General features: G+C 38.3%; 1 protein-coding gene across 1 annotated transcript in view; it reads right to left on the minus strand.

Moving 5' to 3' along the window:
• The window catches only part of ush2a (Usher syndrome 2A (autosomal recessive, mild)), a 250,130-nt gene that overhangs the window by 220,364 nt on the left and 5,124 nt on the right, over positions 1-24,642 (minus strand). Inside the window, 2 exon segments of the mRNA XM_042001931.1 lie at positions 2,800-2,935; positions 22,714-22,882. Coding sequence (XP_041857865.1) covers positions 2,800-2,935; positions 22,714-22,882 — 305 coding nt within the window.

A 24,642-nucleotide genomic window follows, 5' to 3' on the forward strand; every position in this document is an offset into this window, starting at 1 on the left:
TGGCTCCCGGGAGTGAACTCTGAACCTAGCACTGCCCACTAGTGAAGGAATTTACTTAACCATGGCAACGCAAAAGACATATGGAACTATGAGGACGGCAACGTAGGACAATGTTTGAAATGCACGTTGTTATTTACGTATGTAAGGGAGTATGAATGGGCCTTAACTCTCCAAGCCACTTTTTCTCAATTCAGTATGATGACTGATACCATTGTCATTTTGGAATTATTATGGCCATACCATCAGGGGGAAAAATACACATACTGAAAATTCTGGACATTTAGTATATTCAAGTACACCTCATGTGACATCCAAAAGATGACCTCATGTATTGACCAAATAAAGTAACACCAGATAATTTGATTAATTATTTTTTTTTCTTGTGTTTTTTGTGTGTGTGTTTGTTTATTTTTGACCTGACAGAATAGCTGGATAATAGCAACAGAAAAAAAAGAACTTAGACAAAGCTTAGTGCATAGATGTTAAACAATACTTAGCAAGTTTCTAAAGCCTTTTAAACAAGCAAAGATATGTCATAATATCACAAACATGATGGGAAAAATATCCAGAGACACACTGGGATACTAGATGGCATGCCAAAGCAAGCACCCAACAGATCTCCATGAGCAACCATACTTATGAGATAATGCTAACATAAGGGACCCACATTCACCATGATGACGTTGGTCCAAAGAGGGCTGAAGTCGTTTGGTGTTCAACCAACTTTTGTCTAGTTTGACTAAGTCTTTGAGAATGGATGATGTCTCTAAGCATCGACAGAAGCCCTGCCATGTCCAGCTTTGTCTGGGAAAGTATTTTTGTCAGAGGCTTTACGATGTGTATTCCAAAAATTATCTTTACTTTAGAGAAAGAGTGTGTGTACATGTGAGTGCATTTGCACTTGAGAAAGACTTTGGTGTATTTGGCCCAGCCACAGAACGAGTGTGTGTTTTGGGGTAGGTGTACAGTACAGTATGTGCATGTAAAACAGAGAGAGTGAGGGAGTATTATTGGATGTAAGTGTGTTAGATCAGTGTGTGGTTGTGCAGCCTTAGGCTTTGGCTCAGGAATTCTTCAGTGTGTGGAAATGGGATTACGCCTTCCTCTGAAAAGCACTCTCCCTATTGTTACAGGGATGATGCAAGGTATAAGCCTTAATTCTCTCCTTTCGAGGTAGGTCTCTCTTCTTTCAATCTTTTTTAATTTCTGTTATCTATTTCTCTTAAATTGTTTTTATGTTGTTAAAACTGAAAGCAGTTAAAATCCATGTATGCACATGGTGTATGTGTGGATTTGGCCCTTTTGTCTCTGTGACTGAGAAACAAAAAAATATCTAATTTTTACATTTTTTACTGAAGTTAACAGGAACTGTAGTTTATTTCCAGAAGTTGTAGGATTCCAAGAAGTTCTTTGTTAGGGTGAAAAACTAAAAAGAAAATAAAAAATTTCTTTATTTATTACTTTAAAAAATGTAGCGTGATTAACTTACAATTCACAACTGCAGATGAACAGTAACTGATTATCTAATTACAAGCAAACACTGATATTTTTCATGTGGCCATCGCAAATATCAAGTAATTTTATAGCACACACAAGAAATTGTAAGGACATTTTTGAATTCAATAACCTGTAAAATCTCCAACAATTACTTTAAGCAGAAATTACGTATCTTCTTCTAGTGGACTCGTACACCAACAAAAAAGGCCTGCTTCTCATCATTCCTCCCAACAAAATTGTTTTCATTGACTGACATTTTGATAGCATGTTTATTAGCATGTTGAATGGCTATCACTGAATCATGCTTCAACATCATGTTAGGAGAAGATAAGGGCTTTGACCTGGTCACTGTACATCAAAACATGAACTTTCTTAATTTTAAAACTTTCTGTTGTTGATCTGCTTGTATTTGTTGGGTCATTATTATTACTGAAAAGACCCAAGCTTCCTAAAACTGGAAATTTTCCACTTTCACCCCTTGATCATGTTTCTGCACCATGTCCCACAGTCCCAAGCAGGTCTCTCTCCATTTAAGTTCAGTTTAGCATTGTGATTCCTGCTCATCACATATCACATTACACTGGACCTATAATGGCTGTGGTAGGCATTTAAAACTCTTGTTGTACTTGCAGTTTTCAGTTAGCAGATTCCCTTCCAAAAACAGACATAGTTGTTAATCAATACATCTGATCAACATTTGCATAATCAATCCACTGCTCAGAATTCCAGGCACAGCCCCACAGTTCAACAACCTCCAGCTCTCACACATATGCATACACACAAACACACTCACTCCCCCAAGCCAATCACTTGCATTGATCACCCCTTCTGATGTGATCTTCAGCTGATCAGATGCTACCTGCTGTGAACTAAGAATCAATGACTGATAAACGGGAAGAAAAACACTCGTTTATCACTCTAGAGATCAACAGATATCATTTTTCTCTCAATTTCTCTGCTATTGACTCTGAAACGGCTCATGGGCACCACTAATCAATCACAGATGTGTACCGGCAGTTGAAACAGGATAAAGGCCGGAAGGAAAATAAAGGTGAAGCAGTCATTGGCACCATATTAAGATTTACAGATGAGATAAACTCTAAAGTCATTTTTCTCCTCTCAGAGGAAAAGGAAAAAAAGCAGAACAGCTGGTGCCTGTTGAGGAGGCGACAGTGGGTATAATTATTTAAGGATTTAAACATGTTCAAACGGAGTTAACTTATTTACTGATGATTCCTTTGGTGCACAGCTGACATTAACCTTCAAACTAACTAAATGTGTAACAAAATACTTTCAGTCTACCTTTGGAGCTTAATCCCACCCACATGGCACCGTCCTCGCTGATATCAGAGAGTGGTTTGGTCAGATGTTTTGTGTCAAATGGTGTCCCGTCCTCCTCAAGCCCATCCAGGAAAAGACTTGCATGTCGTTCAAAGATCTAGAAATTTAACAGTGAGAAGAATATATTTAATGACCACACATATAGAACTTTATTCTATATACATTTAAATTCTACATGGGTTAAAAAAAAATGTTTAAAAAAAGAACAAAAACAAATAAAAACAAAACTGTGATTATTACACTATGTTAGTGTAATTTAGAAACGTGAAGAAGACCGCTGTTTTTCAGAGTACTTTTCAGCATAGTGTAATACATCTTTGAGTTAAGAAAGCTAATTGATTGTGTTTAACATTATTTATACTGTATACCAAACTGTGGTCCAAAGCTTGAGGTACAAAGATGATCAACTGACAAGTCAAAAGAGACATAAGCGAAGATTGGTAAGAAGCAGGTTCACTTCTTTGTGTCTACATGTGTGCATCATTTTGCAAAAGCGAACGCACACCCCATGGATACATTTCAATGCATGTGTGTTACCACATGTGTGTGAATTATACATTCGGCTAATCTTCCAGCTCATTTCCCCAGTAGCAGAAAGAGCCTCGGGCTAAACTGCCTCAGCTGCAAATTAGCTTTCTGTTTGACCAAAAATCTCCACTCTTTTCCCCTTCTCCTTTCCTCAACTGCTTCATGAATATTAAAAACTGTGTGGCCGACAATACCGTCAAAGCAGGACCAGTTTCCTTCATATCAAACCCAGGCCAAAAAAAAAAAAAAAAGATTCTTCCTATAAGGAGGACAGCCATCCCCCATACAAACTCACACACACAAAAAACTTTAATGTCCCCTGTCCCGCTCTTTTGCTGCAATCTCCAAATTCTGTGTTTAGGAAACACACTGTGGGACCACTGATAAATGTGACTTTCCCTGTTTTACTAGAATTCATCTTTTCTGTTTCATCTTACTCTTCTCTTTTCTCCTCTGGACCACCTTCATTTGTCCTTTTTCTTCCTCACAAAGTCATTTGATTCCTTCATCTTTCCCTCTATTTTTAAGTTTGCTTACCTCATTTTGATTCATTGTTTTCTCCCTATTCTTCCGACATTTTTACTTTTTCGGTTGATGACTTCCTCCTCTCATCTCCCTTCTTGTCTCTCTCCCTCATGTTTATCTTGCCCTGTCGCTTTCACTTGTCAGCTCTTTAGGAGAGTTTGAAAAGGTGTGAGGAAGGAAATAAGTCCAAGTCAAAAACGCCTTTAGGGGATGAAGGCAGGCCCAGACAAGTGTCTGCCTCTCAGAGGATAGTTAAGACGCCCAGACAGACACTTTCATGACGGTTGATTGAAGACTGGCAAACGCATAAGAGCACAAGAGCGCAGGAGTGAAAACGAAAAAAAAGGAAAGAGGAAAAAGAGACAGAAGGGAGAAAAAGAAAAGTCAGAGCACAGAGAGAGAGCTAGAAGAAGGGCCCTCTTTAGGAGTCTTTGAGCCAGAGCTGTGAGGCTCTTGGGGAGATGTGAGGGAGTTGTCAGGCCTGATGTAAATGAATCCTGAAGCGCTTCATCTTCTTTAGCCGCCACGAGCCCTTTTGAAACATAGCCAACTCCCCTTTGTTAACTTTCACAAACAGTTTCCCCTCCATTTTCCTTTTCTCCTGCCCATCTATATTTCATTTACCTTTTTTTTTCCTCAACAACTATTTCTTGCTGAAGTTAATGTGACCAAATTTAGAGTTTACTTATAAAAGAAAAAAATAGTTAAAGGAGTTTAACTTTTCTTTTGTGCTGATAACTCATATTGATTTATTTGGACAGAGGAAAAGAAAGTATTACTTGAAAATACTAACATTTTACACCAAGAAAACTTGTGAGTATCTAACTAAAGCGCACAAAAACATACTCCCATAGTAATATTTGGCCAATCTGACTGTACTGTAAAAGAGAATTTTTCTTAAAGTCTTGCTCGAGTGCCACAGTTTATCATAAGTAGCACTACTGCTCAGAGCCTGCCAACTATGAACAATATCAAACAACACCCATCACTCAGTAAGTGACAGAGAAAAATGCTCGGAGGGAAAATTAATCTGTGATCAAGTCAAACATGATTTTAACATTGTTTGAGTTTTGCTTCTCGTTTTTTTTTTTTTTTTTCCTAAGAATTTTTAGGGGTTCAAGTGACCTGTTTTTAAAAGTGGTGAGGCAGGAAATTGGCACAAACAGAGAGAAGGGGATAACATGCAATATAGAGTGACAGGCCAGGACACAAACCTGAGATGACTACACCAACTGCACCACCACAAAACGCTGCTGTCAGACCTTCAGTAATTTGCTAGTGCATCTGTTTCTGCATAGATTGTGTCCTGCTGTTGTTGCACTCTGGGAGTGCTTCATGTTTAGATGGAGTCAGCAAACCAGTTATCACCACAAATGTTGGGCAACAGTGATAGCTGTGATGTACACAGCATTCCTTTTTTGTAATGTCTTTACCTTACAAACTGTATAACCCTCTTTAAAAGCAGGCACAGATTTTTAGCTGCCGATTCCACATCGGATTCTTTTCACTAATTTAGCTCCGTCATGTCATAGGTCTGAATTCTTTTATTATTTTGAAAAATACACCATAATTCAAAAGGCCAGAGGGAGGAAAGAGCATCTAACTTCTTCCTGAATGGACAGAAAGATGAAAACCAGGACAGCCTTGCCTTTACCTGTGTTGTAATTACAACTAATAGATGTTAAAAAACTATTTCTAACTCTTGTTTCTCACTCACATAAGACGCATGAGCAATAATAGAAAAAAAGAATAAAGAAAAAGCGAAGTGTTGTGAACTTGGTACATGTTCAGCTGCAAGTGAGGGTTGGAACTGTAAGTCTGTGCAGCGCTGCTGTGTAACATTTGTCAACTGGAAGAAGTGAAAACGGAGCTGTTGCCACCGATTTTGTCACAAATAAGTAAAACATCATTTTTGGCATTGGTTAAAATCTGTGTACATATTTTCTTAAAACACTAAAACACAGATAGTTAAACAAATCATTACAAAACTAATCAGTTTTAGTATCACCAACAAGAAATAACACTGAAAATGTATCAAGTGAAATGTGCTTCACAACATATTTGGATTTTTCAATGGAATCAAGTTTCATTTGTTATTTGTTCTTTTTTATTAAATTATTTTCTTTTACTTTGTTGCTTAAAGTTTTTTTGTTGTTTTTGTGCTCATTGGGAGTTTCAAGCAGCCTTTCACTGTGCAAAACTCACTCACTGGCAACAGTACCACCTAAGCCTCTCTAAAAGCCCAGAGAAACCCTGAGTGGAAAGCTTTTAGTGATCTGTAGACTGGCATTTTGACTAAAGCTCTTCTCGATTTTCACACTCCTGCCAAGCCATGGCTCAGTACACTGTGTGGACAACAGTGTTTCTTCCAATCTCACTTTGTACCTGTAAGCTACAGAAGTAAGGGGTGGTAGAGAAATCAGGAACGGAAATCTAAAGTGTTGTTCCAAATAAATATGATAAAGAGATGTTTTTCTTTGTTTTATTTATCTTTAAAGGAAAAAAAGTTGTGTAGCTTACAGGTTAAAAAACATTTTAGAGTCTTGGATATCTTGAATACATCACAATATACTTCTGAATTACATACAGACCAGTCAAAAGTTTGGACACATAAACTCATTTAAATCGAGTGAATGTATGTCCAAACTTTTGACTGGTACTGTAAAAGAAACCGTGTCAGGTGACCTACTTCTCTGACCTTTTCTTTGAAATGGTTAAATTGGGGACTGTCTTTACATAGTAGACTAACAATTAATAGCTAAACACAAGGATACGTGAGGAGAGGAATTAGATGTCCATGGGCTGCAATAACACTTCCTGATGACCTGGGTAATTTACCATGAACTTGATCCGATCGTGACCTACACTTTCCCACACCGAGGACATGATAGTTCACCTTACCGGTATGAATTCAATGGTTTTAAAAGTTAATGAGAAAACTTCTTAATTTAAATGTAATATTTCCTTACAAGAAATAGACAACCATCCCAGTTATGTTTTGATTACTTCCTTAAATACAACATTTATCATAATAACACTAATATCAACAATAACATACAACAATTTACCATCTCAGTAAATATGCTGTGTCTAAAGAAAGGAATACTTTTTGTAGATTAAAAAACATGTTACATTTGCAGCCATTTTAAGGTGAAATATTGTCAATAATCCATTTCGACATAATCTAAAATTATTCATGTTTGATTACATTTTATTTATTATTATTTATCAACAATTACAAAAACAGCATTTTAGTTTTAGTTTTTTCATAAACTGACTACATTTTAAGGTGACAGACTCAAGTCTGACAAACATAAGACTTTGTGTCCTATTTGGACATCACTTGCCATTAACTTTTAAATAAAAACACCAACTAGGACAACGAACAGACATAAAAAGGATGAGAATTCACACTGTGCTGTGGGAAACCATCAATCAAACTCTCAGCTCTCATAAATCCAAACAGCCAGGAACTGTACAAACATTGATATCCTCCAGCATCAAACCTGAACAGCAGTTTTATCCATAAAGCTGAATGGAATAATCTCTGCAACAGCTGAATGTTGTGTATAGGATTTATTTGTTTTACCTTTCTCCTAGGGAATCCCAACTCACCTGTCTCCAACATTTTGCACTCTCACCTCACCATCTCATCTGTCCTCATTCTTGTAATCTTTCATCTGTGTTTGTTATTCTCATCAAACTCTAAAACTCAGAATATTTAGCTTTTATTTTTCCCTCTTTCTTATCACTCCTCCTATAGTTATCTGTTTCTTCATCTCCTTCGTTCTCTGATTTCTGGCCACCTGTCTCAGCCCTCACACTTGCTGCTGCACTGCACTCACTCCACCCAGCATCACTTCACTGAGCTGTGCTGCTCTGTGACTGACTGACATGCCACTCACTGATAACACACCTGATTCCACACCCAATGAAGCTGTCAAACAGGAGAAAAGGGGAAGGATAGAGAGATGAGAAAGAGACTTTGGAGAAAAGTTTGGTTAATAAAAGAAATAGGCTGAAAAGAAAAGGTTCAGACATAGGAAACACATCATGATAGAAAATGACGTGACAAGAAAGCTCTCGTTACTAAAAAAAAACGAAAGAAAAGAAGAAACTCAGTAGCATGAGCAAAAGTAAAATCTTTCTAAAAGGAAAGAAGGTCAAAACCAGGACAACTAATGTAGGGATGGGATAATAGAAGAAATAGAGAAAAGGGAACACTGGAAGGTATTTATATAGTTTTATAAAAGTAGAAGAGACTCAGAGCTCCTTAGTCAAAATCCAGTTAGAGTGCTTAAAAAAAAAACATAACCTTTGCTTGATGACCTAATTACCAATTAAGCTTAAAAAAAAGACTATTGCTTGTCCATATTTTAAATGGCATTGTTCAAGCTAAGGCAATGAAGGCATTATCCTGAGGTCCTAACAGACTTGCACTGGCTTCTTTTATCTGATGGGAAAGGAATGAATCATCTTTATATCTGAATGAGCTTGTGCTTATGTACATATGTAAAGTAGGGTTAGTTTAATCTATTATGGTAAGTTTTTCAAAGTATAGTGATCAACTTGTTTCTGGTTCTTCAATCATTAAGTGTAGCACCTGAGACTGTTTTCCACAGTGCCAGAGTCAAATAAACAGATTTAAAAAACTTGGCTGCTCTTTGCCAAGTCTGTACCCTCATCTGTCTCTGACTCACAGCAGAAACTAAAGAAGCAGTTATGGTGACAGTGAATCCAGGTGAAGTTGACAAAAGCCATGTTCAATACCTGTAAGGGGGATTAAATCTTTGAGAAATAAGCCAGTAAGGGTCCTTTGTCACACTACCTGTTCATGGGTATGAATTTGGCAGTTCATATTACAGAAAAAATCACCTGTGTCTAAATAATGGTTGCTACAGTTTTAACAGACAGATGAAGATAATGTCATGTATCCCATGTATGACAATGGCATGTGATTCTTCTGGTCAGGTTAACATAAATCTGTTCTATTAACAAAGGAAATTATAGAAAGCATACTGCAGGACATGTCAAAATTTTCCTGTCTTCCACACTTAATAACACTTAATAAACCATAAGTACATTTTGGCTTTATGAGTCACCAATTTGCAAGTTATGCATCTCCAGGCATATTGTCACCTTTTCTTCTATCTTTTCTGTTACCATCCTTCTCTTTTTTCACACTTCAGGACCATCCCAACTTTTATAGTAGCCTCTCTTATCGCTCTGTACTGGCCCTAACCCTCAATGAATTGTTAGCAGATATGATATAGAGCCAATATTCTCTCTATCATACCAACACAACTGCAGTATGTGTAAAGGAAGAGAAGACAAGGAGGACTAAGGGAATAAAGAGAGAGAAACAGAGAGAGACTATAAGGAGGAGACACATTTGTTCCACTCATCTCTGTGCTAAAAGATACAATTACCTCTCACAGCATATTATCCATGTTTTATACTAGCCCAGGGCCCCATGTCTTTGCTTTGCTGCGCTCAACCCGTGTAAGGCCCATATTTTAACACTAGCTATGACAGTTTATTTAAGAAAAGAAAATTGTCCTCAGGGAGATGGAGAGGGAGAGAGGGACAGCAAGTGTAAAGAAAATGAGATGGAAAAAGGGAAGGACAAAGAAGGTGGAGAGGAAGACACTGAAAAGAGAGACAGAATGAGAGATGAGGTAGCGAGGGAGAGAGAAAAGAGGAGGAGGAAATTGTCTTGTCGTGGAAAAATAACGTTAGACAAAAACATAGAAAAAAAAGAGAAAGGAGGGAGCACATATAATGTTACACACCAATCTTTTAATAAAGACCATAAGTCTCAAAGACTTTTCTTTCAGTGAGGAAAGCAAAGAGGGAAGAGGGGTCTGTTTAAAAAAAAAAAAAAAAAAAAGGAAAAGAAAGAAGAAGAAATAAAGGCACCTGAATATTTTACTTTGTTTCTTGTTCATTTGTACCTAATTTAATGTGCCTCACCTGTTTCTTGTTAGTTCACCTCCGTGTATTTATTCTCCTTGGCTTCAGTTGTTCTTTGTCAGATCATCCGTCATGTTCCCAGTCATGTTTCCTGTTTTGTCATTGTAAGTTTTTGTTTTTTTTGCGTTCTGGATTAAAACCTTTATTTCTGCATTCCATTTGCCTCCTGCTTCTCCGTCCTGCATTTGGGTCCTCACATCCCGCAATCCAAGACAGAATGATCTGACAAAATTGGACACAGCGGACCACATGATCACTTCATTTGAGTATCTTCACCGAGCAGTGGAACCAGACCCTGTGCATTTCAAGCCTCCTTTCACAAGGTCCAGGAAGAGAGGGCCTTTCAGGCGCCAGGAGCTGAAGCCCCCCATGACATCATGACATCAAGTGAACTGGTGGAAACGGTCCTTGGACTAGACACAGAGCCAGAGTTGGTGGCTTATCCTGAGCAGTCATCTTTCCAGGGAACCAGAATTGGACGGCCCAATTGTCGTGTCTGTGTGCTTGGATGTGGGAATCACCAAGGGGGTCAAGTCTGATGCCTCTCATGCAGCCTCTGAGGGGGTAAACTGGGGCACTCTTCCAAGGCTGCCAAAACAGAGGAGATGCTTGAGGAGGGATTTGCAGGGTTTGAGGAAACCTCCTGGCCTCAGTCTCCAGCACCTCAGCTTTCGTCTCAGGTGCCATAGCTCATGTCTCCGGTGTCACCTCCAGCGCTTCAGAGTCCCACCCTGGCACCCAGGTACAACTCCTCCTCTGCCTCTGGTTGCTGTTTATGAGAGGGTCCCGGAAAAGGACACTCCTCTTCTGGTTCCTGTTTTTGAGGGTGTCCCGGAAATGGACTGTTTCACGTGTCCAAGGAGGTTGCTCCTCCTCTGCCTCATGGGGTTCACGTCTCCAAGGAGGTCGCTGCTCCTCCGCCTCCTGGTGTTCACGTTTCTGAGAGGGTCCTGCATCAGGATACTCCTCTGCCTCTGGTTCCTGCGCCCAAGGTTAACGTTCCTCCTCTGCCTTTAACGCCAGGGCCTGTCTTTGGGCGGATCCTGCTGGACTCGTCAGAGGGGTCCCAGCTCTTGCCATCGCAGCTTCCGGGCCGCCCTCCAGAACTTAGCCCTGTGTATGTGTGGTCTCTGAGCCCCCCTGATCTCACGTCCCGCAATCCATGGAAAAAATCTTTTCCCAAAATCTTGTTGTACACAATCCGATACTTGTCTTCTGGATATATTTTGCATTGCAATGGGTTTTGACTTATCACATGGTAATATGGGCTTTTTAAAATGGCTGAAATTTGCCCATTTTTACTGTATTGTATCAACAAAAAGAGCCAATGCTGCAAATATTTACTGTTACTGACCTTCCCTTAGATAAACGTCAGCTGTCCAATGGCCAGTAAATGCAGCATGTAATGTTGTTTTAAATCATCTCTACCGTGTTCTAGATCAGAATTCAGAATTCATATATCATCATCTCACTAACCGTCTTCATGGTGAAAAACAACCAGAGAGCCACTTGGTATTTTTGACAGCCCAACCTTTTTTTTTTTATTGCAATGTTATCACTGTCAGGTCATAGCTTCTGGATACCATTGTATGTACAAAATCTCTAGGAAGTACACCCCAGCTAGAGCATTTGTTGTGTCAACAGTTAAAATAAGTTTAGTGCCACAAGAAACAAGGGATCCCCCACCACTTTTCAGAGCATGACACTGATTTTGTTTCAGAAATGTCCCCAGAAAAGGTCTTATTGGTTTGTAAGGATGAGTTGATCTTTTGCAGATTTCAGAAAGACCCAGCGATCTTGGATCAGTGGATACAGTGTGTTTTTCCTTGAAATAGTCACAAACATTTTTCTCTTTATTTGCTACATTTCAGGTGATGTCATGCATGAAAATATTGTCTATTTGTCAAACGTTTCCCTCTTTTATGGGCAACTTCCAGGCAGGTTGGCCTTGAGTCACTTGGCTCCTTGGCAATACCTCAAAACTTCAACCAATTGGAAAAAACTTCAGCTAAGTCCTCTCATTCTCAGATCAAGGCTCCCCAAATGAGAAAGCTCACCCTCAATCTCAAATAATTACAACCTATTTGAAGATAGGTGCAAAGTTTATGCCAGGTCCACTTTTAATACACCTAACCATAAGTACACCTAAAGTTGATAAGATGTAAGTTATATCTTTATTCGCTTTAATGTGTATCTCGCTATATGAAGAACATATGAAATAATGCTTGGTAAGATGAGGATAGGACTTAATTACTCAAACTGTTACTGTAAATTAAATAAATAGAAAGATTTTAAAACACATACATTTTTTTAATTGAACAAAACAGCTGATCTTAATCAAATGCAATGTTATGCAAGAATTTTAGAAGAAGCTCCTTTTGCTTTAAATAGGGCTACTTACCTACAATATGCAATGCAACTTCTCCTTCAACATGCATTTCTGTAGGAGCCGGCCTAACATAGCATATGCTTACTCTGGTTTCCTTATTTTCCCAAGCACCCTGTAGTATGTTAGCTACATACATTTTTAGTTTTCATATCTCAAAGCTCCAGCAGAAATGAAACCCCTAACCCTGACTGTGTTAGTGCTCTCTGTTAAGCTGTACCATGCTGCACACTGGCATGGAAAACTGATGTTAAATAAATTAATAAATGAACGTAAGGACAGAAAATCTACAGTGGGCACATACACATGCACAAACCTTTGCCTTCCTCCCTCTCACCATGTAATTGATGCCAGTCCCGTGCCCTTTCGCCTCTGGTGCCAGCAGGAAGAGAGCTACCATAGAGGTGTCCGCCTCACCCCTACATAACAACCTTGCCTCACCTTCACACACACACATAACTGCACATACGCTTACGTGAAGGTTCTGTATAAGACTTGGTTTTAAATTAAATCCAATAATGGATCTAAATTCCACGGCAGTTTTTGTTATCGGAGGGATAATCAGTCAGACTGCAAAACACAAAATCTAATATGAATGCTTTTGGATAACTGGAAAATAATTTTGAAAAGAATTTCACCATATATTGAAAGACAGAAAAAAAATTAATTAAAGACTATCTTAAAATTTTAATTAAATTAAATTACTGATACACTACAGGAGTAATGTGTTTATTCTACAAAATGTGGGAGGTTTTTAAAATGATCCAAATCAAGTGTTTTTGAAAAAAAAAGAGTTTGCTTTAAATGGATTTTTTTTATATTTTGTAAGAATGGTACATATCTTTGGCTTTAATATTGGGGCAGTCAATAATTGACTGTAAGCTAAAGCATTGTCTTTAAAAAACAAGCACACAAATGAAAAACACCTACAACATCGCAAATTTCCCTCTGGGATAAATAAAGTCATTCATTCATTCACAGGGTGTTGATTCTATTAAAACATTGAGACTAAGCTGATGTGTGTATGTCCATGTAATACATCATTCATGTTGTATTTTGTGTGATTAATAGCAAGAGAAGGAAAGAGTGCTTGCTCATGCAAGTGTTAAACATTCATGCTGACATGTTTTGTCGTGATGTGACTGGTGTGACTGGTTGTTCCTATCACTGCCTCCTCAGTTAATGCTGACTTGCTTAGGCACCAACAGACGGATCCCTTTGGGGGTCCTGCAAGCACAAAGTCAATCTCTGGTAATCTGTGGTAAATAAATATTATACCACAGCTTTTTAAACTTTCTTTGCCTTCCTTTCCATGTTCTTTCACAGCATTTTTTTCTACTTATCTTAATTATTATTCTTGACACTCTAAAACACTAAATTCTAGACTGTACACAACTTATAATAAATTTCTGTCTTGTTGCTAAATAACTGATTTCATAAATGCTCACTCATCCAAGTACTGTCTGTTTGGAAGTTCATCTTCACAAGTGTGACAAAAAAAAGAAAAGACAATTTTGGACAATATAACGAGAAAAAACTAGAAAAAATAAGAAAAAGAAACCCAGTATGGCTCTAGACCTGAATCTAAAAAGACGATCATCTTTTTATTTTTTTTCAAAGTTGTGTGATGCTTGAGGTATTGGTGGTTATTACATAGAAACTACTGATGTTGTTTCCATATTATTGTTTAATATGGCAATGTCTGCTGTAATGTAATATTACTGTAAAATAAAATGGAAACATTCAATGGATAATTTGTGGTTATTACACAGAAACTGTCAATTATAATTAGGTAATAATGGCATTATGTCACTATAATTACTCCTTTATGCAAGTATGCATAGATAGATAGGTAATTACCACAATATTAGCATAGTACTACCAAATAATTTCACTGTCGTTAAATGTGTTACTCTCCTACTGCTGTAGGTTACAGGCAAGTTATGACCCTTTAACTTCAGTTTTAGTCTATTGTTATTTTCAGTGTTATTACTAAAATATTACCTGGCTAATACTACTCGTAATTACGCTGTGTTACTAGGTTATTTCTGATATATTATTATGAAATTACCACCCTATTACCATACTATTACTATATAATTACCAAGCTGTAATGTAAAGTGGGACAGAATTTTCATTTATATATGTCTATAACTTTTGAGAAGTCATGCTGGCAAACAAATTGATGCACAAACTAATCCCCAAGGCTGTCAGTCATTCAAAATATTTAACCGCAATTAATCCCATGAGTGTCTGAATTAACTCGAGATTAACTGTATATTAATCGCAGATTTTTTTATCATTACAGAATATTTATCATGTTTTTATTACTCATGTAAGCAGTTATTTACATGCAGGTATAGAATATGGCACTTTAGTTAATTGTTATACTTACTCACCTGAGGCTGAATGACTACACACACACACACACACACACACACACACAGAATCTCCTTTACACACACAAAATGTCTAACACCACTGCTGACAGCCTCACCTTCATCTGGAAACAAACATACTATAAACAGGAGTAAACTCCTGGCAGTGCTCTAGCACTGTTTCCAACTTCTTTAGTTTATCTGGATAAGCTGTTGAAAGGCTGCTGCTGGTAGAATTATCAGGACGTCTCCACTGGAAGCTATCATTCACGAACCGTCTTTAGAGGATGAGGGCAGCTCTCTGAATCAGCTGTGTGGTGCACAGCAGGTGGTATTTGAGACACAGCATACTCTCAGTGATAGTTATGATAGGAGAAACACTGCACGGAATGAGTTAGTGTCTCAAAATTATTATAATTTTTATATCAAAATGACAGCTCAGTTGTTATTTTAATATATAAACTCAAAATACTAATATGTGTATAACTTTAATATTATGCACATCACTTTAGGCTATCTGTAAGCTAATTTTTTAAATGTTTCTTCTTGGATTTGGCAAATACAGTCACTTTATCCAGTGTGTAACACAAGATCCAAGTCAAGTATAGATGGATCTATAGCCTTTTTCACATAAAAAAGAGCTCTTCTGTAACTCCCATCTTACAATTTCTGGCTCACATTGATACTTTTACATACTACCTCACAGCCACAGATCAACTTCAACGCCCAGTGCTGCTTTTGCAGTTTCATACATGACACCAGTGACACCTGGCTTGAAAGTCCTAGATTAGAACAATGAATCAAAACTTTGCAATAAGTTAACCCATCCACCAGTGTAACAAGCTTTGCTAAATATACACAAATCAGGGAGTGCAGTATACCATTAGCCATATTTCATACAACCGCGGCAGTAAAGTGACTTTACTGCACACAGCTGCAGCAACAATTAGTAGTACATACTGCAGAAATGCAATAAAGATGAGTGTGTAGTAGCTGACTTCACAGCTATCACTTAACTACACTGAGCCATCTCCCTCACCTCCCCCATCTTTCCTCCTGTCAGTCCCTCCCTCCCCCAGGCTACATTTTCCTCCGCTATTCTCTACATCGTTACCATAATCAGATAAGACAACTACCTAGGGAGCACCAGCATCCCTGCAGCACCTTGCTCCTGGCACCAAGTGTGTATGTGTGTCAGTGTGTGTATGAATTGCTCCTGGCACTTAGAAACCCGTATTCCTTTTGACTGTCTTTTTTGGTGTTTTGATCTTTACAAACCGACAGATGACTGGTGAGTGTGTGTGTGTGTATGCTTGTGTTTGAGGGATGTGTGCAAGAGCACTATACGTTTCTAGGAAAGGCTTCTAAATTACCCAGCTCCTTCTTAGGGTAATGTCTGTATTGTGGTTGACAGACTGCTACAAATTACTGCTGAACTGTGAGTGTGTGTCTGTGAGAGAGTGAGTGGATAAGTGTGTGTACATGCATGAGAACAGGAGCAAGAGAATGGTGTTTGAGTGTCAAGGATGATTATGTTATTCTTCAGAATGGTCAAAGCAGATCACATCACCATACCATTAAACAAAAAGGCAGCCAGATTCACAAGAAAACACAGGCACATAAAGTTACTTCATACCTCCAAGCCACATCAACAAAACACACTTTTAGCAAAATGCCTCAGAGCCTTACACTTTCCCAAGCCCACATAGGCATGTACAGTGGTTTACTGTACAAAGACATATATGACAACCTTAATCCTACAACGCATTCATGCTTACTGCACACACATAGTTACCACCAGAGCCATAAGCAAGACTACATTTAGCCAACAACATGTTGATCTGCCAGCTTACTCCACCATCCTGTAGACTGAACTGTCAGGTTCGAGTCTGTACTTTCTTGAAAACTACACAGGAATTGCTGAGTTTGTAACTTTAAAAGAAGAGAGAGCTGAACTACAGTGTCTGGAGCTGTACATTGCTATAAATAAACAAGGTGCTTTGTGAAAAAATGCAACAAAATGTTACAAAAATGTTTTAAGGAAACTATTTAAATTGATACTTTTAGGTATAAAATAAACTCACCAGCCACCAGGTGCTCTGTTAGATTGAGATCTGGGGCCTCATTTACAAAGCTTGTACAAAAAAACGTACAGTGTACGCCAATTATAGTCAACTTTGGGATTTATAAAAACCAAACTTGGTGAGAGATTGTTCCTACTTCCACGGCAACTCTGACCCAGGCGTAAGCACAAAATCTGGAAAAACGGGAAACTGCAACACCAACGGTACAGTATAAAATTAAGGAAATGGTGTGAGACATTTGTGCACAATCAAATATTACCTTTCACAGCACATGTTCAATAATAAAAGCTGTTTGCAAAAATGAATAAAGATGCACATTCAATATTAATACTCCAAAGAGTGCACGCTCAGAAAAAACAAACAAAAAAAAAACACAACAAAAAACAGGATTTACAAGAGAAAGGAAGATGGTATTGATAAGAACCTCAGCCACTAAAATATGTTCTGTCATTGTGAACCAAAACTTACATGTAAATCTGGATGTTTTTGTGCACCGCAGTTCCGTTTTTCCCTACGTATGCCACCTGTACGCTGCTTTGCTACGCACAGTTTTATAAGTGAGGCCCCTGGTGACTGTGGAGTAGGGTGACCAGATGTCCCGCTTTGTGCGGGATAGTCCCACATTTCCGTCACTTTTTACACGTCCCACAAATTGAGACGTTGTCCCGCATATTTAACAGACTCCCGATTTTGTGTTGAAATCTGGCGTTCATAACCCGATTGTGTGACAAAAGCAGTGAGAGCTGTCATTACTCTATTGCTCTGGTCATAACACGCAGTCTGTCTGGCTGATTAGATTGAAATGAATGTCAGTCAAACTAGGAGGCAGGACTTGAACGTCCACGGCGAACAGCAAAAAAAAAAAAAAAAAAAAAAAAAAAAAAAACAGATTATGGAGACCGCAGCGAATAAAAGAAAATGCTGTTACAACAAAGATTGGGAAAGCACGTACCTCTGGGTTAAACCTATCCAAGGCAGCTCTGACAGAGTTTTTTGTAATGTTTGTCAGACTGATTTTTCTGTTTCACACGGCGGGGAGTACGACGTGAAACGGCACAGAAAATCTGCGAGTCACACAAAACGTGTCGCTCAAAAGGAGGCTTCCCAGTCAATGGACATGTTCCTGTTAAAGCCCAAACAAGATTCAAACATAGACAAGGTAACGGCTGCTGAAATAACAAGTGTTTACCACACTGTGCAACACTCTCAATCATACAGGTCAGAAGACTGTGGAAATAAGCTAACATCGATCTTGTTTCCAGACTCTGAGATAGCAAAGAAAATGTCATGTGGTCGTACAAAGGCAGCTTCCATAGTAACAGATGTGCTTGCACCTGCCTCTGTAGAAATCTGTTTGGGAGAATTAAAAACACCAGTCGTTCAAGATCTCCCAAGTGACAAAAAGGCCCACACGCCATTTTTTTCAGTGGCTTCAGATTCATCTAATCACGGTAAAACTAAACTGTTCCCACTGTCTCTGAGATACTGGACACCAGAGCTGGGTTTGAAAAACAAGATCCTCGACTTTTATGAGGACAGCCATGAGTCAGCTGCTACCATACACCAACAGATTACAAGCAGGTTAGAGGAACATGGCCTACAACTGGACATGATTTCAGCATACACTGCTGATAATGCAAGTGTAAACTACGGGAAAAACAATTCTGTTTTCCAGAAACTAAAGGCAGACAACAGTGGCATCATTAAGGCAAACTGTATGGCCCACATAGTACACAACTGTGCAAAGCATGCTGGAGACAGGCTGAACATTGACATTGACTTAGTAGTGAACAAAATATTCAGTCACTTTTCAGTGTCTGCACAGCGTACAGAGGCACTGAAAGCAGTTTTTTCATTTGTGGAGGAAGATTATCATGTAGTACTGAGACATGTACCCACAAGATGGCTGAGTTTGTGGCCTGCTGTCCAGAGGCTACATGAGAGCTGGGCAGCTATCAAGAGCTACTTCTTGTCACTGGGGGAGAATCAGTGCCCAAAAGCACTTTGGCAGCTGTTCAAAATGGATCAAGATGGTGAGGGGCACCCTCTTGAGCTGCAGGCCTACCTGGCCTTCCTCAAAAACACACTGAAGATCTTCCATGATGTTGTGCTGCTGTTGGAGGGACAGGATGGGACCGTCTGTGAGATATATGACCTGATGCTCACTCTCAAGACAAAGCTCCAACAACGGCAAATGGATTCCTTCTTTGGAATGGAGACCACTGCTCTCATCCAACAGTTTCCTGAGCAAAGGGCAGAAACAATCAAACAGGATTTTTCCAACTTCTACAAAGCTGCACTCAACTACCTGGAAAAAATGGTATGACTTCACAGACAACAACTATCAGAAAAATGTTGCATGCTTAGCACTGAAAAGCAAGTTCACATTCCTCCAGCTCAGTGCTGCTGTAGAGGTCCTACAGATAGAGAGGAAAGTGGACATGGATGAACTGTATGAAGAGTACTGTGTGACTCTGCCACAGCAGCAGGAAATTGTAGAAAGAAGAGCTTCTGTTGCGGAGAAGTGGTCCGTCTTGCTTAAAGGGACAAAGACACCAAATCTGACTGCTGTTGCATCTTTTCTCATCAGCATCCCCATAACCAACGCTGCTGTGGAGAGAATGTTTTCCCTCATGACTGCAGCATGGCTGTCCAGAGGAACCGTTGCTCTGTGGAGCTTATCAAGAGTGAAATTCAAGTGAAGACCAACTTTGAGTACAGTTGTAAGGAATTCTACAGCTATGCACTTAAGCAGAAGGCCTTATTGGAAGCTGCACACTCAAGCAAAAAATATAAAGCCAAGAGGAACACCTAAGGTAAGATAAACATTGTGTAAGATATAGATTAGGACACTTAGCCAGTGTGGTGCTAGATTTTAAGACTGCTGTTCTTGTGTTTCACCTCTAGGTGCTTTATGGGGTGCTGAAAGTGCATTGCCTGTGTGGGCCAGGTCTGTCTGCAGTTATTGCTGTGATTGTGAAAACTGAAATACTTGTGATGGGCGAAACTTCCATCCAAAAGAATTCAGTCAAGTGGTCTCCTTGGTGCAGGAAGAGCATTTATTGTGTTACTGTTAATGTGTTATTGTGTGCCTGTTGTTATACCCAGTGATGCATTCATTACAACTGGGTGGCAATGTCCATTTCTTTAGTGTGAATAGTGATTCTGAGCTGAGAGATGATAGTTAATGTTTTGTTCGGATAATAAGTCTATGTGCTAAATGTAGCATATTTCATTACTTGTCTTGAATGTGTGGGTTCAGTATGTTCTACTAGAACAAACACTTAAATGCTGTGGTGTTTGGAGTTGTGCTGAGGTTGTTGTTGGAAATACTTGCAAGCCAAACCATTTAAAACCACATTAAAGAACAGTTGAAAGAAGAATTGAAGCCTTGACTGCTTATTCTGTTTGATTGTGTTTAATTAAGGTGTGTTAACTTGAGAGAAACTGTGAAATAGCATGAAAGTTTTGCTGTTTGCTTATGTCAGAGAATTTGAGAAAGTTGAATTTAAGTAATATATATTTGTTTTTAAAGTAGTAATGTAATATAATGTTTAATAGTAATGTTATGAGCTAAAGGGCAGAATAGAAAGAGTTTTTTTTTTTTTACTTTATCTTGATGCATTGGAATCTCACATTGTCCCACACATATGTAGTCGTTGTCCCACATTTGGTGAGTTGGAATCTGGTCACCCTACTGTGGAGGCATTACAGGGAATTTGTTGCCATGTTCAAGAAACAGTTTGAGGGGATTTAAGCTTTGTGACATGCTGCATTATCCTGCTGAAATAAGCCATCAGAAGACGGATACACTGTGGTCATAAAGAGACGGACATGGTCAGCAACAATACTCAAACAGGTCACGCTGTTTAAACAATACTTAGTCATTACTAAGGGGCCCGAAGTGTGCCAAGAGAATATTCTTCACACCATTATTCCACCACTAGCCTGGACCGATGACGCAAGGCAGTATGGATCCATGTTTCTATGCTGTCTATGCCAAATTCTGACCCTACCATCTGAATGTTGTAAATAAAACTGAGACTCATTAGACCATTTTTTCAATCTGCTTTTGTCCAATTTTGCTAATCGTATGTAATTTATTGCTTCAGTTTCTGGTACTTTGTTGACAGGAGTGGCTCCCAATGTGGTCTTCAGCTGCTGGATCTCATCTGATACCAAGGTTCAAGATGTTGTAAACCAGATATTCTGCATACCCTAGTTGTAACCAGTGGTAATTTCAGTTACCGTTTTTTTCTATCTTGTAAAACTATTCTACCCATTCTCCTGTGACATCAACAAAGCATTTTCATCTAGACAACTGCCACACACTTAATATTTTCTCTCCTTTGGACCATATTTTGGACTCTTTGGACCATTCTCAAGTAAATCAGCCCTTTCTGAAATACTAAGACCACACTGTATGGCACCAACAACCACACCATGCTCAAGATCATATAAATCCCTTTTTTTCTACATTCTGATGCTCACTTTGAACTTCAGCGAGTTGTCTTTACCTTGTCTTCGTGCCTTGATGCATAGAGTTGAGTGAGTGTATATTTGCTTGGCAATAAACAAATTGCACACAAAGTGTAAGAAACTTCAAAATTTGTGTAAACTCAAAAGGTCAGAAATTTTATGGATAACATGAAGGCAAACAATCAGCTTAAGTCAGACATGTATAATAAGGCTGATCAGGGTAACATTTTCTCTTTGAAGTATCCTTAGTGTTATTCATAGATGATGAAAGAAAAGATTGTCCAGTGGAGTAATGTGTAAAATGATACCCTCAACAGAGACAAGAAATTCACACACAAGGATTCATTTGGGTCTCAAAACTCTCTCCACTTCACTAGCTGCCATTTTAGAGTGATCAGAGCTGATGAAAGGCCTTTATTGTGCCTGAAAGCCTTGCATGACTTGCTTCTGATGAATTCTAACATTTCTAGTTGATGTATCACTTAGGTCAACTGGCCCAGATGAAAAATAAAAAGAAAAACATAAAAAAAAAACAAAGAAAGAGAGAAAAAAGACAGAGAGAAAATGTGGAACTATAACCAAACTATGCAAGTAAAGTTACATACAATGAAAAAAATGTACCACAATAAAAAACGGCTGAGTGCCCACCAATTGTTATTGGTGACAATTTGAGGAGAGTTCACATAGTAATCAAACAATTTTTCTGCATTTATCTAAAATGGTCTCTCTGGGTTAACCAACAGTCAAGAAATTGGCTAAATTGAAAAAAGATGTCCAAAGAAATCATTTCTGGAGTAAAGTAACCAAAACATTTGAACACTACAAGCCTTAAAGGAATATGACAAGGTCACTGCGAACAATGACAGAGAAGGATGGAGGCTTTGCTGTACTCTTTGTTCAAGTGGCCTCTACTCATCTATGACTGAAATGAAATTTTTTTTTTTTACCAACATGATGATAGATATAGTAGATTTTTGTTTTCCATTTCGTATACTTTGTTAATCAAGGTCAGTTAAAACAATTTTTGTGGTATAAAGTATACCAGAACAAATAAATAAAGTATGAAATAAGTTCAAATAATCCAAGTTAAAATAACTCGTACAATTAAACAGCTTTCAGTCATTTTTTCTTACAGAACAAACAAGCACTAAAAATGTGTTTGAGAGGGACTGCAAGACTGAGGCTCCATCTCATAATGTATGAAGTACTGTGTACTGAATGCCCCTGGCCCCTGCAGCTGTTCCGAAACAGATGTTTTCCAGTAGTGTAATTAACACTAGTTCAGAAAGAGGTTGATGAAACGGACAAAAAATGAAATAAAAAGACAAACACAAGAAAATACAAAGACAGTACTGTCTATCTGAAATAAAAAAATAATGAAACTACGGTGCTTTCACAACCCCTAGAGCAACGGATAAAAAACAAGCCTGATGGTCGAGTGATTAAACTTTAAGTTCACAAACACACTGAAAAGTGCATGTAAATAAATGCTCATGAACACCAAACTTCTGAGATTACTTACCTGCATTGTAAGATGTGTCCAGCTCCCCAGACTTAGTCTGCCTTCTGTTTTGAAACTGACAGCCAAAGATGCCTGCCTGTTGAACTGACCATACCTCAGGGTTACAGCCTGGTCAGACACTGTCAGAGAAAAAACCAACCGCTCCCCTGAACTCTTCTCCAGCAGCATCCTGCAAGAGATAAAACAAGCATAGAGAGTACATAAATGAATGCAATTATTTTTGTACAGCCAGAATAAATGAATATTTGGCATAAACTTTGTAGTATGACTTAAAGCAGAAAAAAAGCAATAAGGAACTCTGAAATCAATGAAGTTGAGCGCCACACACAGTCTGTCATTCTGACATTTTCACATGGAATATCAATATTTTACATGACTGTGAGGGTTCAGTTGCAACACCGGGTGTAGACATGCACACCCGCCACGTGTCATATTAACCACCTTCACTGACATTTTATGGGAAATCATGGTTTTTATGAACCCAGAGCTGAATACCCAATAAATCACAGATGGTATAGATGCATGACCAAGAAAAAGAACATTTAAATGCAAAGTATGATTCCATGTGCATGTCTGAATGTGAACATGAAGAGACAAGAGAATGAAAGGCAGATTAAAAAAAAAGAAAAACAACCCTTTGTAAAAAGAGGATCACTTGGAAAGTTACAAGTGGTGGTCGACCTATGGCTGACATACTATACATACATTACTGTTATTGCTTTATTCTTTTTTTAATCAACAATAGCAAATAAGAACATTTCTGAAATAGTGTTTAGGTAAAGGTGAGATGTCTGAATTATCTCTGCATAAGTAAATCTCTAAGAAAAATACTTACTATAAATGAAAATATTTTTATAATTTAACTATATAAATGTCATTTGGTAAGCAAAACCATTACTCCTCAGCAACCACATAAAATAGTCTTTTTTAACAGTTATGCACGTTCACTTTTTGTTCAATGGCCTCATTAAACAATTTCCTATCTAAAAATGATAAATAATAATTGAAAAACCAAAACTATAGCAAACCAAAACCAAACTATAGTAAGTCATATAAGAGAAAGAAATCCAGAAAAAATATACATATTTGGCTTCTTTTTCTGAAGTACATGCTTACTTAAGATTAAACCATCACTTCAGAAAATACATCTATTTTCTTTACCAACCACAAATTGGCTTTCCATCAGAACTGAAAAGGATGGCATACACTTATTCCATGTAGTGAAAATCCAGCACATGTACAATCTTCAAACATCATAAACCTAACTTCGTAATCGGTCCCAGCGAGTAAAGTCATGGTGAATAAAAACCATGGTTTGCAGGTGCCTGGCTCTGTTCATTGTTCAGATTAAGGGATGTGAAAACACAGGGAGAGAGAAAGAGACAAAGAAAGTGGGGGTGAAGAGAGATGGACAGAGGTGAGGACAGAGACCTCCTTTCATCTAGCTTCTTTGATGGCAGCCATGATCTTCTGTACAACAAAAGAATGATAGCCAATGACAACAACAGAGAGAAAGGTAGGGAGAGTGAGCAAGAGGGGGAAGATATGACTTCCATTGAGACGCATTCGGCCATACAGGTGTCATGTTCGGCAAGGCAACAACACATCTCCACCATCTGAATGCCCGGGTAGACAACTCCATATACAAAAATCACAGCATGAAATTGGAGGAAAGTTCTGAGCTCCTTCTGCTTCTCCATTCCAGTTCAATTTAACAAACAGCAACATTTAACTGGAAAACCACTCAAGTTATCACAGCGTGCATTTTACCTGTTTACAGTATGTATTAGACGTCTATAAAATCTGATCAACAAAAATGTTATCAAATCCATTGAGCTTTCTGGTTGAGATAAATGAATGCAGGGAATGGATAAGGCAGTTTAATCAAAAGATCTGTTTATCCACATGCAGCAACTAATCCTGTTCATA

The sequence above is a fragment of the Melanotaenia boesemani genome, chromosome 1, assembly GCF_017639745.1.
Source record: "Melanotaenia boesemani isolate fMelBoe1 chromosome 1, fMelBoe1.pri, whole genome shotgun sequence".
NCBI lineage: Eukaryota > Metazoa > Chordata > Actinopteri > Atheriniformes > Melanotaeniidae > Melanotaenia > Melanotaenia boesemani.